The sequence below is a fragment of the Macaca fascicularis genome, chromosome 14 (assembly GCF_037993035.2).
Source record: "Macaca fascicularis isolate 582-1 chromosome 14, T2T-MFA8v1.1".
Taxonomy (NCBI): Eukaryota; Metazoa; Chordata; class Mammalia; order Primates; family Cercopithecidae; genus Macaca; species Macaca fascicularis.
Genome location: NC_088388.1, coordinates 43,415,165 through 43,430,848, shown reverse-complemented (window position 1 = coordinate 43,430,848; position 15,684 = coordinate 43,415,165). Strand labels below are relative to the sequence as shown.

Below are 15,684 nucleotides of genomic sequence, written 5' to 3'. Positions count from 1 at the left end.
AGACCTAAAGACTGGTCTAAAATATATCACAAAACTTGGAATTCGTGGGTGTAAATTAGACATTTTTCTCAGTTAAAAACCACCTCTAACAAACACAAATATGTGCCATTCAAAACTGGGCAAGGGTGGCCTGGTGCGGTGGCTCACGCCTATAATCCCAGCACTTTGGGAGGCCAGGTGGGCGGATCACAAGGTCAGGAGATCGAGACCATTCTGGCTAACATGGTGAAACCCCGTCTCTACTAAAAAATATCAAAAAAAATTAGCCGGGCATGGTGGCAGGCGCCTGTAGTCCTAGCTACTCGGGAGGCTGAAGCAGGAGAATGGCGTGAACTCGAGAGGTGGAGCTGCATGCAGTGAACCCAGATCACACCACTGCACTCCAGCCTGGGGGACAAAGCAAGACTCCATCTCAAAAACAAAAAACAAAAAACAAAAAATACAAAAAACTGGGCAAGGGCTGCATTATCCAGGCAAATAACATCAAAATTTTTAGGTATTTGTGCAAAGCAGAGGGATTTATGGATTTCTCTCATTTCTGCTTGGCTGCTGTGGTCTGAAGAGAGCACCCTAGATTCAAAGAGAACAAAGAATCTAGAAATCTTATTAATGGTTTAACAGCAACCCCAGTTTTTGTAAGTTGTTGTATATACATCTATTTATCATGAGGCTGCCAAATCCTACCTCTCCTTACTTGGAATCGAAAATGAATGATAGGTGCATGATTAAAACAAATGCATTGTGAGAATTTTCCATTGTTTCCATGGAGAGAAATTGTGCACCAACACCTGCCTTATATTACATCATAAATAGAAGAGTGGGTGTGTGTGGAGCACCCCACAGCACTATCACAGCACTATTTGCAGTTACTTAATCACAAGTGAGACTGCTCACGTTTTTAATATTTACTGACCATTGGCTCTCCTTGATGTTTGAAGTATTTAATTTATTTTTATAATTCACAGGTACTTTTGTGTAAGTACAGTAATCCTTTGTCTGCCACAGAAATTGCAAATATTTTTTTCAGTTTGTAATTTACATTTGATCTCATTCATAGTCAATGGACATTTTAATATATATTACTGGTCATAAAACTTTCCTTATGGTTTTTCTTGTTTTTGTGTTTCTTTAGAACACCTTTCCCACTCAGAGATAATGTAAGATGTTCACCTATGCTTTATTTCAGAAATTTAATGATTTCATTCTATTTATACTTTAATATAATTCAGCAACTAGTTTTTAAAGTTTCTACCCTGGAACAGGTACTATTCTAGGCAATAGGAATTTAAATATGCACATACATAGTCCTTGATTGTAAGACACATTTTTAGTGTACATGCCTCCATGATTGTCATTGTGTATAAGCCAGGTTCATCACTAGATTACTTGCTCCTTTGGTACAAACACCATGGCTTTCATCTCCATAGTTCCAGGGCTAGGCATATGGTATGTATTCAAATATATGTTGCATCAATGAATAATTTAAGTGCTAATTGTATTTCTTCTTAAAAATAAAAAAGGTCAATTCCTATTTAGGCATAAAATGTAAGGCCCAAACCAAGGGTCTCTTTAATTTCCTGAAATCCTTTTCAGGAAATATGTGAATCCTGTGATTCCTATATACTTATAATCACAAAAGTCCATAGAAATCATGGGAACAATTTTGGTTTTAGTCCATATCATTTCTCTTTCCTTACAGTACTCTTTTTGCTAGCTATTTTGTACCATCATTAATTTATCTCAAAATCCCTTCTATGTCAGCCAACTTTCTTATTTCTACTTCAGCATTAACAAACTTTGAGACAAAAAATTTTAAATGCTTAGTGTATTTAAAAGTTTTAGCATTATGTATATGACATCCAATCTCTTGCATAGCCATGGTAACCAAATACTGCTTCTAAAATTAATGGTAGTTGTCCTGTTGTGGTATAAACAAACAAGCAAATATTAAAATGTTTAACAGTACCAAGTTCAGGAAACTGTTCTCCCTGCTAACAATGTATTTACTGCATACAGCAGTAATGAAATTAATAGAGTAAAAGTTTCTGCCTCATGAAATTCACAACCAGTGTTAAATGATAGTATGAATAAGTGAATGAAATATAACCTATGGTTAAGAAAGTCACAATCTAATTGGGAAAGAATCTGAAGTCTACTTTCATAGAAGTGCATTGTAAATGCTGAGGGAGTACAGAGGAGGGCTGAATTACTTTTTGACTGGAGGAGTTATATGAGGTATCTAAAATAGCCAAACTCATGGAATCAAAGAGTGGAATTGTGGTTACCAGGGGTTGGAGGATTAGGAAATGAGCAGTTATTAATCAGTAAGCATACTTTAAAGTTTCAATTAAGCAAGATGAATAAGGTCTGTACAACATTGTGCTAATGGTCCACAATAATTAATTGTACACTTTAAAATTGTTAAGTAGTTAGTCTACAGTGTTCTTCCCACTTAATAAATGTTTAACTATTTCTTTAAAGTTTAAATAATGAGCAAAGGAAAACATAAGCCAATGTATACATGAGCAAATAAACAAAAAACCAACAGTCAGAAGATAGATATATTTGCACTGGAAAAATATATTTTGGAAGCTGAGACAGCAATTAAATGACTACAATGATAAAAATATAATTAGGATTTTAAAAAATGTATGGATATCCATAGTTCTTTACATTGTTTAAAAGGTAGTGAGTCAGAAAGTTGAATCTTTTATAGATGATAAAATCATAAGTTCATATTGGAGATGTTAGTATTCTCTTCCTAAGTATATCCCAATAGAAAGGCATGTATATGCACACCAGTAGATTACAAGAATGTTCACAGCAACACTATGTGTAATAGCAGGTATCTGGAAACAACTCAAATGTCTGTCAGTCCAAGAATATATAACCAGAATTGCAATTTAACCATACAGTTGAATACTATGCAGCAATGAAAATAAATGAATTTTCACTGCACACAGCAACAAAGTTGAACCAAAAAAAAAAAAAAAGCTTGACACGAAAAACTATCAGTTGTATACCATTTATGTAAATCCATTTGTAATGGAATATTTTTTATATTGGTGCTGATTATATGGGTATATTTATTTTGTAATGTTTTTTGAATTGTACTTTTATATTTTGTGTACTTTTCTGTAAATATATATTCTTCAATTGAAAGTTGATAATTCCAGCACTCGGGGGGGGCTGAGGTGGAAGGATCACTAGAGGCCAGAGGTTTGAGACCAGCCTGGTTGACAGAAGGAGACTCAAATAAAGACATGAAAAGAAAGCTGAAGTTTTGTGTGTATACATAATATATGTATTTTAAAAGAGAGAGTAATTGTGCTGGGGATTGACTTTTATGCTTCCTAGGTATATTTCCCTAAGCCTGAGAAAGCAGTACAATGACTTAAATGATTTCCATAAAAGATAAAAGATACATGCAAAAAAAAATTCAGTGTTAATAAAAAGCTAATTTTAAATATTACTTCAAATTATCTGAATGAAGAAATCTATTAATATGTCTGAAAATAATTCTTGCTTGGACCACTGACCAAGAAATTAATTTAAATTTTTGTATGAGTTTTTTTTCAGTGTGTTATCGGATACACAATATTATGCCAACATTAATAATTGATGAAGTTTTAATCAAACACAACAGTGAAACAATAGCCACCTGAAACATGTGAACCATCCTGCAACCAAAGCGATTAAAGGGAAAAGTTGAAAAAGTTTTTAACTTTTTTTTATATCTTTTTTAATATATATATTTGTTTACCTGTAGTCACCTTATTTTTGGAGTTTTGGAAACAACGACAAGCCAGACTGGAATATGAGTGGGACCTGGTGGACTTTGAAGAGGAACAGCAGCAGCTTCAGCTGAGACCAGAATTTGAAGCTATGTGTAAACACAGGAAATTGAATCCAGTGACCAAGGTAGACTAGAATACTGTGAAATGGGCAGCATATCTCAATGGACACACTGCCATAGGTTTCTTCTCATATAATCATAGTTTAATTTGCCTTTAAAGTATTCTGCAACATATAAATGACATAAACTACTTGTCTCTAATATACATACATGTATATAAATACATATATATGAATGTATATATATGAAAATTTTCAAACACTTTCAAATGTAGATAGAAATGTATAATGAACCACATGGATGAACCCATCACTCAGAATTAATCATTTTTAATTCATGGACAATCTTGTTTCATTCATACTCATACTCCTTTGTGTCACTAAATTATTTTGAAACAAATCCAAGGCATAATAACATTAAACTAAGTTCAAAAAGGAAAATAGTGTGTATGCTGTGGGTTTTGTATATAAATGTATAGACATTGAAATGATCCTAAGTGATATATAAAAATTAACATAGTGTTTATATTAAGATTGAGGTCTTATGAGTGATTGTTTTATTAGATTAACTTTTCTTCACATGGCCCCTTTTAATTAATTATATTGACAATCATGTATTGGTGTGTGGGGGAAGAAGTCTATGTATTAGAATGCTTAGCTGACAAACCAGCTGTATGTTCTTAACTGAGTTGTTTAACTTTTTGGTACCTCACTTTTTTCATGTGAAAATGGAAGTGCTTTCCTTTAAAGACCAGAATCTTGGTTACATATTTTTCGAGCCCCTATTTTTCCATAATCTACAATCACTGTGTTTCCTGCTGCTATTTAAAAGAAAATAATATGTGTCCCAAATACACTCTCTTCAGTAGAATTCCCTCTTCTCTTCAGAAAACTCTTCTTGCAATGTAACATTTAAAATTATTTTCACCATTTAGGCTTCACTAAACAATTACTAAGTTTCATTGGAAGATCACAAAAACATCTCCAAAGAGCATGAAAGCATCTCAGAAAATACATTAACAATTTGGGTGGCAGTTTGAAATTAAGAAAATATATTAAAAGATATTGACAGAATAATGACATGATGTTTATTCCTATTTCATGAGATAAAAAAATAAAACAAAAGCAGTCCCATCAGCTTTGCCAAAAATTAACAGAAAAAAAATGTATTGAATGCTTACATTTGAATCCGGTTGAAAAGCCATATGTATTGATTCATTGTGAATCATTGACTTCACTTAGCTTTCGTGGTTTAGAAATCAAGAAACAGAATTTTTTATGTATTTATTTATTTATGTATTTATTTTTAATTATTGCAGTGCTTCTTCAGTGTTTAAGGGCAACCAGAACCGTCACATTTAAGTCTGCATTGGGAACACACACGTGCACCCACACAAATATGCATACACATGCATGAGCACACATACATTGGGTGCATACATGAATATACATGTACACAGTCACATATACACATACATCCACACACATTCTGAGGTCTGTAGGACTCTTGGACAGCCTACCCTGCCTGTTGAGAGTCGTATTTTTATTCAGAACACTCTTAAAATTCTTAAAATGTGAAATATTATGTTATAGAATTACATGATTTTGATTTCTGCTGACAGCTTTTTTTTTCTTTTATTATTTTTTGCCTCTTTTAGGTAAAATCTACTTGCTTCTTGATGTGCCTAAGAATGTCAGCTGTATAATCAATATCTTTCATTAATGACTCTTAAAGATTAAAGGTGGAAGTCTTGGCTCCTGAGCTATGTGGAAGAACACAGTTTATCTGAAAAATATAAAGAAAGCATCTAATATTATGCAGAGCAATTGCAGAGCAATGCAATTCGATTCAATTAGATAAAATTATAACACCATTAAACATCATAAAGCATGTCTGCCTAAGCAGCAACCTTCATTATTTGACTTTATTTACTGAGTGCCAGGCCCTAAACATCGTAATTCAGCATTTAGGAAATTGTGTGTATCCATTTTGTCTCATATCATGTGTAAAATACCCCATCTAGGACGCCTAGAGATTTCTCCTTCAAGAGAAGGAACCATTCCTATAATGTAGCTTTCCATGGCCTATAGTAGGCCCTTTTGGGAGGTTCCTGCTTTAACCGGGCTCTATGATATTGACTAGTGCTTGGAGTCTTGACTTAGAGGGGAGATTTTGAATTTCTTTGTGATTTCTTCAACATCACAGGAGATGGAACCTTACATGCCTCTATATGCACGTATTCCATGGTACTTTCTTTCAGGAGCCACAGTGACATTATGGGTGAGCATTTCTTTAAAAATTGCTATAATTTCTTCAACAGGTGATTAAATGAGCTATCTCAACAGTGTTATCTGCAATGTCTCTTGAGTCCTTCCTTTCCCTCTCCCTCCCTGGTCTTTTTATCTTGGTTATAGCTCTTACACAAAATAAACTGTAATTTATAGGGATTTTCCATAATTAAACTTTGGGAAAAGATCTCGAGGAAGATGAGATGCTTTGTCTTAAAGCCTGTCCCTCCCTGCCTCACAACACTTCATTTAAGTGATCACTTGAAATCAGGACAGAATAACAAACTTACTCTGATTCCAGACTCTTTGGTTAGTTTAGAAAAATCATGAATGTATCTTTATTTCCACTTTATTTCCTGCTCTTCCTTTTTCCAAATGTGTTCCCTCTTAACAGTTAATGTTTAATTTTAGGAAAACAGGCAGTGTTACCTTCTAAGGGGTTAGTTAGCATGTTGAAATATAAATAATTGACAGTTGTAGATTATAGTTTAGACTCACTAGTCCATAAACCCCATATGATTTATCTTTAACAAGAAATGTTAAAGATAACAAGATAACATTTCTTGTTAAAGATAAATCAATTATTTTCATATTTTAAAACAGTAAAAATATGTTTTCTTAGATTATGTAATAATTATTAAGGAGATGTGATAAAATAAAACGGGGAGAATCATTAATTCAGGACTCTCTTTTGAGAAATCTGGAGTATATCCCCAGAAAATTTTCTGGTTTTGATTTCTAGTTTTCATTTAATTTGACTCATTTCCTCAACTTTTAGAATAAAATTTCTAATGATTGATAGAAAGCCATCTTTGTGCTTTTGCAATATTGGAAGTGTACAAAATTTATACAGAATCTATATAAATTTCTAAACTACCAGGCATATTAGAGCACTAATGGCAATATTCTGAGGGGAAGTGAAATGCAATATTGGCATGTATTTTTCTTAGGAAAATAAGTGATCTTGATTCTACATCTTCAACTTCAATGTAGAGCATGCATCAGCAAACATTTTCTGTAAAGGAGCCATATATATTTTTGGCTTTGTGCCACATATAGTCTCTGGAACATAATTGCCTTTACTTTTCTCTATAACCTTTAGAAATGCCAAAGAAGGCTGGGCACGGTTGCTCACGCTTGTAATCCCAGCACTTTGGGAGGCCGAGGTGGGCAGATCACGAGGTCAGGAAATCGAGACCATCCTGGCTAACACGGTGAAACCCCATCTCTACTAAAAATACAAAAAATTAGCCGAGTGTGGTGGCAGGCGCCTGTAGTCCCATCTACTAAGGAGGCTGAGGCAGGAGAATCGCTTGAACCCGGGAGGTGGAGCTTGCAGTGAGCCAACATTGTGCCACTGCACTCCAACTTGGGCAACAGAGTGAGACTCTGTCTAAAAAAAAAAAAATGCAAAAGAACATTCCTAACTTAAGGACCATATAAGATCAGGCAAGGCCACAGGCAGGATTTGGCCTTCTACTATAGGTTGCCACTCCCTACTAGAGAATAAGCCTAGAGGATGAACAATGAAGACATTTCTTTTAGACTTAACCAGCAGCTAGTATATGCCTTATCTTTAACCCTTTTACCTTGCCAGTGTTCACATCTTGCCATCTAGGGAAAGAGAGACTGACTTAGTTTGCTTTGCACATGAGACCTGCTAAACTTCATAAAATGAGATTAACAGAATAATCAATATGTTAGATATGTATTCCTAACAGAGATGCAGAGACCCAAATAGCAGTTCTTTGTTTTCCTTTCCCAGATGTCTCTTGTTGTCACCAGTATGGTAGCTGTAATTGTGTATCGCCTGTCAGTCTTTGCTACACTTGCTAGTTTCATGGAAAGTGATGCATCCTTAAAGCAGGTCAAAAGCTTCCTTACTCCTCAGATAACCACATCACTCACAGGATCATGCTTGAACTTTATTGTCATCTTGATCTTGAATTTCTTTTATGAAAAGATATCTGCATGGATCACAAAAATGGGTAAGCTCGCCAAATCATTAGTGTGATTCTGAAGAATGATTCTTATTGATGCTATATGTCTATTTTGGATCAGCTCCCCAGGAGTTCATTTTCAAAGGGTACCTTTTAAGGCAATTTTTCTCTATAGGTAGCTTCACATCTGCTATTTCAAAATTGCTTAAGAGCCACAATTCAAGGTCCATTATAACGGAAGCAGCAAAAAGAACTGGAAAAAAAATAAGAATTTGGACTCTATTTATCTTTCTGAGTATTCTTGTCTTAATTCTCCCTTGATGGGTCTAGCTGAATCCTAAGAAAAATAATCACTTTACTGAAGACACAGATAATTGTTATTTCATGTGTATGGTTCTTAGAAAGTATTGATTTTGGAAGTTATTCTGAAAAAATGGAAAAGTCAGCTTCTCCTAAATAAATCTAAATTTTAGTGCTTTTCTTTCTTACTGCCATCTCATAGAACTTGGATTATTTTCTTGTTAAAATATTAACATTTCTACTTAAAGCCACAAGGAAAGTAATCGAAAGGGATCACAGGTTAAGTGAGAGATTGAGTTAGGTAGAGCAGCACAGAGCACAGTCGCTTTTGCTCTTTTTCCTGGCAAGTTAGCAGTAAGATCGGAGACTCAAATCAAGGCATCAGCCTCTTCTCTGAGTTCACTCCAGGGCTCAAGCTCCTTTGAATCTGTTGTACATAGGCATCATGGCCGATGTCAAGCAAAAGACCACATTATTCAGTCAGCGCTGGAATGAGCACTGAGATGAGACTTTCATTATATACTATCTTCAAATTTGGAGTTCTCTCTCATTTTTACTTCTGCTGTTAACAGTGAGAAAATCACAGCAGATAAATTGCTTTTAAAAGCACCTAACCAAACACCGCATGTTCTCACTCATAGGTGGGAACTGAACAATAAGATCACTTGGACTCAGGAAGGGGAACATCACACACAGGGGCCTATCATGGGGAGGGGGGAGGGGGGAGGGATTGCATTGGGAGTTATACCTGATGTAGATGATGAGTTGATGGGTGCAGCACACCAACATGGCACAAGTATACATATGTAACAAACCTGCACGTTATGCACATGTACCCTACAACTTAAAGTATAATAATGATAAATAAATTTAAAAAATAAAAATAAATAAATAAAAATAAAAGCACCTAAAAACTCACTATTTTCCTCAGTGGGGAAAAAAAAATCATTCAAGTTCACATTACAAGTTTTGTAGGAATACAGCTACATTTCACTAAAATGGGGGAGTTATCTGTGTCTTTAAAATATTTTGTGATACTTTCAGTATTGCTGAAAATGTCATGATTTGGCTGGATCAGCTCATGCTACTGGGAGATCATCAGCTCAGGAAAACATACTTTTCTACATTTTTGTGCTTCATGACCCTCTATTGCAGGGTGAAGATAATTTAATAGTTTGTTATCTTTAGAATTCATTAAATGACAGATCATGCTCATGCATTTTAAATAAAGGAGAGGGAAAATGTGTACTATTTCTGCCACTATTTGCTAATCATATTATTTTCAAAATTAATATAGCCATTGAATTCATGAGAGGGCAACACAATTCTGTTGGAAATCATCCCTGCCCTTGACGTGATCTTATTTTCTTCAAACCTGATTGTAAACAGATGAGTTCTAGTGGCTTATAGGATAGCAGATAGTGTTTGGAGATGAGCATAAGTTTCTTATTTGGTGTATTATTTCGTTTTCTTATTTGGTGTATTAGTTCGTTTTCACACTGCTATAAAGATACTACCTGAGACTGGGTAGTTTGTAAAGGAAAGAGGTTTAATTGACTCACGGTTCACATGACTGGTGAGGCCTCAGGAAACTTAACAATCATGGTGGAAGGTAAAGGGGAAGCAAACACCTTCTTCATAAGGCAGCAGGAGAGAGAGAGAGTACATGGGGAAGTGCCACACCTTCAAACCATTAGCTCTCAATTGGCCGGGTGTAGTGGCTCATACCTGTAATCCCAGCCCTTTGGGAGGCCGAGGCGGGTGGATCACAAAGTCAGGAGCTTGAGACCAGCCTGGCCAACATGGTGAAACCCTGTCTCTACTAAAAATACAAAAAAATTAGCCAGACGTGGTGGCACACGTCTGTAGTCCCAGTTACTCAGGAGGATGAGGCAGGAGAATTGTTTGAACCTGGGAGGCGGAGGTTCCAGTGTGCCAAGATCGCACCACTGTACTCCACCTGGGTGACACAGTGAGATTCCATCTCAAAAATAAATAAATAAATAAAACCATGAGCTCTCTTGAGAATTCACTCAACACCAAGAGAACAGCATGGGGGAAACCACCCCCATGATTCAATGTCCTCCCACCAGGTCCCTCCCTTGACACGTGGGAATTACAATTTGACATGAGATTTTGCTTGGGACAGAGTGCCAGACCATATCATCTGGGTTTGAATTTCAAATTCTGTGTAACCCCAAGACAAGAATGCTGTCTCTCTGACTGTGGTAATAACAGCTTCCTAGGCTTTTCCAGTGGTTAGTTTAATACAAAGTGTATAACAGAAAATCTAACACAAATCTGTAGTTACTTGATGTTCACTGGTCCCAGGGAGTACGAAGTTCAAGGAAAAATAAAAAGATGCACTGAACGATTTTTTTTTTTTTTTTTTTTTTTACTTAATAGAAATTCCTCGAACATACCAGGAGTATGAGAGCAGTCTTACCTTGAAAATGTTCCTGTTTCAGTTTGTAAATTTCTACTCATCCTGCTTCTACGTAGCTTTCTTTAAAGGGAAGTTCGTAGGCTATCCCGGAAAATACACATATTTATTTGATGAGTGGAGAAGTGAAGAGGTAAGAATTTCCTTAAGAGGTGAGGTGTGTAGCTTCAATACCTCAGTATTAACCACTTTCTGTGTGCCAAGCACTGATTCACATGCAAAAAAATTACAAAAGATACCTAGACACTGACTGTACCCATAGAGAGTATTGTTCACAGATGAATCCTGTCATTTGATAAACTTCTCAGTTTATTTTTGAGCAAGAAGTTACATTTTGCCAATGGTTTGGCAGTAAAATATGAGACATAAAATGACATAAAGTCTTTATTCCTAAAAATTTCCTGCAAGGGAAGACTGATTACTTTCTGTAGAAATGGTTCTACTATAGGTAGTAGAGTTAGAACAGATCCATGGTTTCCAAATTTTGGAGAATGGAAGATATAACAACTCCCAACCCTAACCCAGATATAAAGACTTAGAATTTTCTAAGAATGAGATCCAGAAATCTGTGTTTTTTAACACAGTTCACAGATGAATCTAATGCAGCTAGCCCGGCACTGGTCTGTGATCAGGTTTGGAGCTATTGGACTAAATATCTCTTAACCCTTCCAACCAAAACCTCGAGATTCTAATCTTGTGGTTTAGCGTTTCCTTTAGATGTTGCAAATTTCCATCTTTTTGATCATTCAATTCTGTTTTCTCCCATCTTGCTTCTGACTAGTGTGATCCTGGAGGCTGTCTTATAGAATTGACAACGCAACTGACCATTATAATGACCGGAAAACAGATTTTTGGAAACATTAAAGAAGCCATTTATCCGTATGTATGACTTACAAGCTTTTTATTTGATTTAAGTAACCATGAGAGATTTCCTCTGGAACAAGATGGAATTTTTTGATTATCATGATGCCTTCGTTAGAAAATGTTTAAGCCAAAAGAAAGCTTTATTTTTAATCAACAGTGAAGGTTGCATTAAGGTAATATAAACTCTTATTTTTATTTATTTATTTATTTTGGTTCCATGGCTGGCAAGGTTTTAAAAATTTATTTCACAAATAATAATTATCTGTATTTATGAGGTACAATATAATGTTATGAATACAATCTTTTAAATGTGCATTTTTGTTACTTTTCTCTCCTGTGAAGATTTCACTGGGACATCTAAATGCTATATCCTCTGCAGTTTATTCTACACGCTGTATATTATTTCTGGATATTACTAAAAGGTGAACTTTGTAAAAATATCCATGTGTCATGCAATCTAGACATAAAAATAGATTGTAAATGAAATGATGGAGACTTTCAGGTCAATGAAAGATTGCTCTCTGATCAAAACACAGCAATAATGAATACATTATAAAAAGAGAAAACTAAACTGACAATTTATCTCAAATAGTGGATGGACATTGTCATGGATAAAAAGAGAAAGAATTATAAAATCATAAGTCTACGATCCTGCACGGCTCCTAGTTAGGAAATGACTATGTCGGGGCTTGGTATGCAATATAAAGTGGAGTAAAAGTGCTCCACTTAATACAGCGGCTCATCCAGTTTAACTGCACTTGAAGCCAGAGACTGGGTTTATTCTCACTCATAAAAGAAGATTGAAAACACCATCCCTGCACCTTCGCACCTCCAATATATACACATTTTCATAGTGCCACTCAGGGCTCTATTTCAAGTACTAACAAAAGAGGAGCACGGACTTATCCTCACAAATGGCAATAAATGTGAGCCTAACCTTCTAGTTTCATGCTTAGATATACCACATCCATAAGAGAAATAGCCAAACCTTTTTTTTTTTTGGAGACAGAGTCACACTCTGTCGCCCACACTAGAGTGCAATGGTGCAATCTCAGCTCACTGCAACCTCTGCCTCCTGGGTCCAAGCAATTTTCCTGCCTCAGCCTCCTGAGTAGCTGGGATTACAGGCACACATCACCACACCCAGCTAAGTTTTTGTAATTTTAGTATAGACAGGGTTTCACCATGTTGACCAGGCTGGTCTGGAACTCCTGGCCTCAGGTGATCCACCCGCCTCAGCCTCCCAAAGTGCTGGGATTACATGCGTGAGCCACAGTGCCTGGCCCCCAAACTTTTATTTTAAGTTCTAGCTCTAGATTGAGAACCCGGAGGACTGAATGGAGGCAATACCTAAACCAAACAGAAGATGAGGGATACATATGCACAGAGAGGGAGAGAGACAAAAGACAGGGGAGGTAAAAGAATAAAAAAAAAAAAAAATTAACAACAAAAACCCCGAGCTTTCCTAATAACCAGAATTTCAAAATGTGATAATATTTAATGCTACAAAGGCTGTGAACAAAATCAATTATTAGAAAGCGAACTTACTCCAGCTGATATTTCTAACTAGAATATTCTAGCAAAGCCCTTAAAAAATGATGTTGATAATACTAACAACATAAGGGAAGGTGATACTGTCATTAAAACAGATAAGGAAATAAATAAAAATGGACAGAAATGAAATAAGAATAAGTAAATATGAAATGGAAGCAATTGCACATATGTGAAAAATTATACTTTAAATAATGAATACAATAGATGGGAAAATTCCAGAGTACAATTCCAGCCTGGACATGTTTGAAGAATGTATTAGTGAATTGGAAAATAATAGTGAGAAATACCTACCTTATACAGTGTAACAAATACATGACATTTAATAAAAATAAAATAAGGCTATGTTAGATTAAGAGGCTTCCCCATTAATCTACTAGTAGTTCCAGAAAAAGGGAATTGAGTGAATGGTGAAGGAAAAAAATATTTGAATAGGTAATTGCTGAACATTTTTCAAAAATGAGGAAAAACACAAGTTTCAGAAATGGAAACAAATTCTGAGTATGAATCAAGATACTAGAATTCAGTTCAAGACAATATAATTCAGTTCACACCCTGATTCATTATGGTGAAACTACAGAACACCAAAGATAAACCGACAATCTTTAAAAATCTTAGATGAAAAAGATTAACTTTATTCAAATGAATGTCGTCTATACTATCATCAGCTTCTCATCAATAGCATTAGATGCCAAAAGATAGTATTTTCAAGGTTCTCAGTGAAAATAATGTTCCCTTTTCATTTCTAGAACCAGGTTAACTATTATTTACAGTGCTGGTAAAATAGACATTTTTAGACATGAAAAGACTAGGAGAGTTTGCATGTATAGATTGTCATGGAAAGAACTACTGAAAGATTTTCTTAAGCAAAAGGAGATCACAAAGTGAAAGTACAGGATGGAAGAAACATTGGTTAGCACAGAATTTGTTAGCTCCAAACAAATGAAATAATTTTGTAGCATCTAAAATCATATAGAATTTGTGTAGGGAGAACTATAAAATCTTAAATAAATTTTAAAACTATATAAATGGTGAGAAATATCATGTTGGTGGTCAATTATCCCCAAATTGATATATCGCTTTATTGTTGCTATGATCAAAATATCAGCAGAATTTTTATAGGTATAGACAAGTGGATTCTAAAATGTATATGGAAGGCCAATTAACTAAAATAACCCAAAGAAGTATGATAAAAGAAGAATAAAGCTGTAAGAAATACCCTACTCAATTTGAACGCTTACTAAAAACTACATTAATCAAGACAATGTAGGGTTGGTGAAGGGATAGTTATTTAAACCAGTGGAACGGAGTAGAGATTGTAGAAACAGCTATTGCAGAAATTTGTGCTCTAGCCAAACAGGACCATTTAATTTAAGACAGGTGCAAAAACAATTCATTGATGAAAGAGTAGGCTTTTTTGTAAATGGTGTTGGAACAATTGGACATCCCATGTGCAAAATAATAAAAAGCTATGTGAAACTTACACCTCATTCATAAATGTACTCAAAATGGATCATAGGCAAAACTAGTTTTTAAAAAAGCAAGGAAGTGATTCTTATAAAATTTAAGATAATGGCTATGGACGTGGGGATTGAAGAATTTATAAATGGAATGAAGCACATGAAAGAGCTTCCGAAATTTCTAGCCATGTTCTCTTTCTTGAACTGGATGATCTCTTTTCCACTGTGACTTCAGTTACAGTATGCTCATCTGTTTGATAGTGTCTCAGGAATCACAGGTGCTTTTTCCTCTGTACATCATTCATTTTTCCTCTTTGTGTTTTAGCTTGAGTATAAGCAATATATAAATGTTCCTCTTAATCCACATTTGCTATAGTACTTCATACTGTCTTATTAATTTTTGTCAACTGGAGGCTATAAATGATATCTCATTTTAGTATAATTTTTTCTGATTAACAACACGAATAAGCATTTTTGGCCATATTTGTTTTCTTTTCGATTAAATGCTTGTTCATGTTGTTTAACCATTTTCCTACTTGTCAATCTTTTTTTCAATTTATTTCTATGAATACTTTTAAACTTCTGGTTACTGGTTTTTGTTTATTTGCTTCTTTTTTGGTTGTATATGTTGAAAACATTTTATTCTAAGATAACTGTCATCTTTTTATTTTTTAATAGTATGTTTAGGTCACAGTGTCACAACCACAGAATTATTGATATAATTCTTAGCTGTGGGGTACGGGTTATCCTTTGCATTGTAAGATGTTTAACAGCATCTTTGGACTCTATCCACTAGATGCCAGTAACCCATCCCTCTCCAGTTGGGACAACCAAAATATCCTCAGAGAGTGCAATTGTGTCACTGTGGGCAAAATTACTCCCAGTTGACCATTGCTTTAGATGAACAAAATTACATAACTTTAATATGGTAGAATTTATCAGTCTTTTATTTTGTGGGTTAGCATTTTTAAACAATTGTTTA

The 15,684-nt window shown here is 34.9% G+C and overlaps 1 protein-coding gene across 18 annotated transcripts in view; it reads left to right on the top strand.

The window, feature by feature from the left end:
* ANO5 (anoctamin 5) overlaps positions 1–15,684 on the top strand; it is a 100,015-nt gene that overhangs the window by 62,216 nt on the left and 22,115 nt on the right. For all 18 annotated transcript variants that reach the window (XM_065528377.2, XM_015434973.4, XM_065528374.2 and 15 more), the window contains 5 exons: positions 3,770–3,921; positions 6,062–6,136; positions 7,910–8,132; positions 10,791–10,960; positions 11,609–11,706. In XM_065528377.2, coding sequence (XP_065384449.1) covers positions 3,770–3,921; positions 6,062–6,136; positions 7,910–8,132; positions 10,791–10,960; positions 11,609–11,706 — 718 coding nt within the window. The remainder of the gene's footprint in view (positions 1–3,769; positions 3,922–6,061; positions 6,137–7,909; positions 8,133–10,790; positions 10,961–11,608; positions 11,707–15,684) is intronic.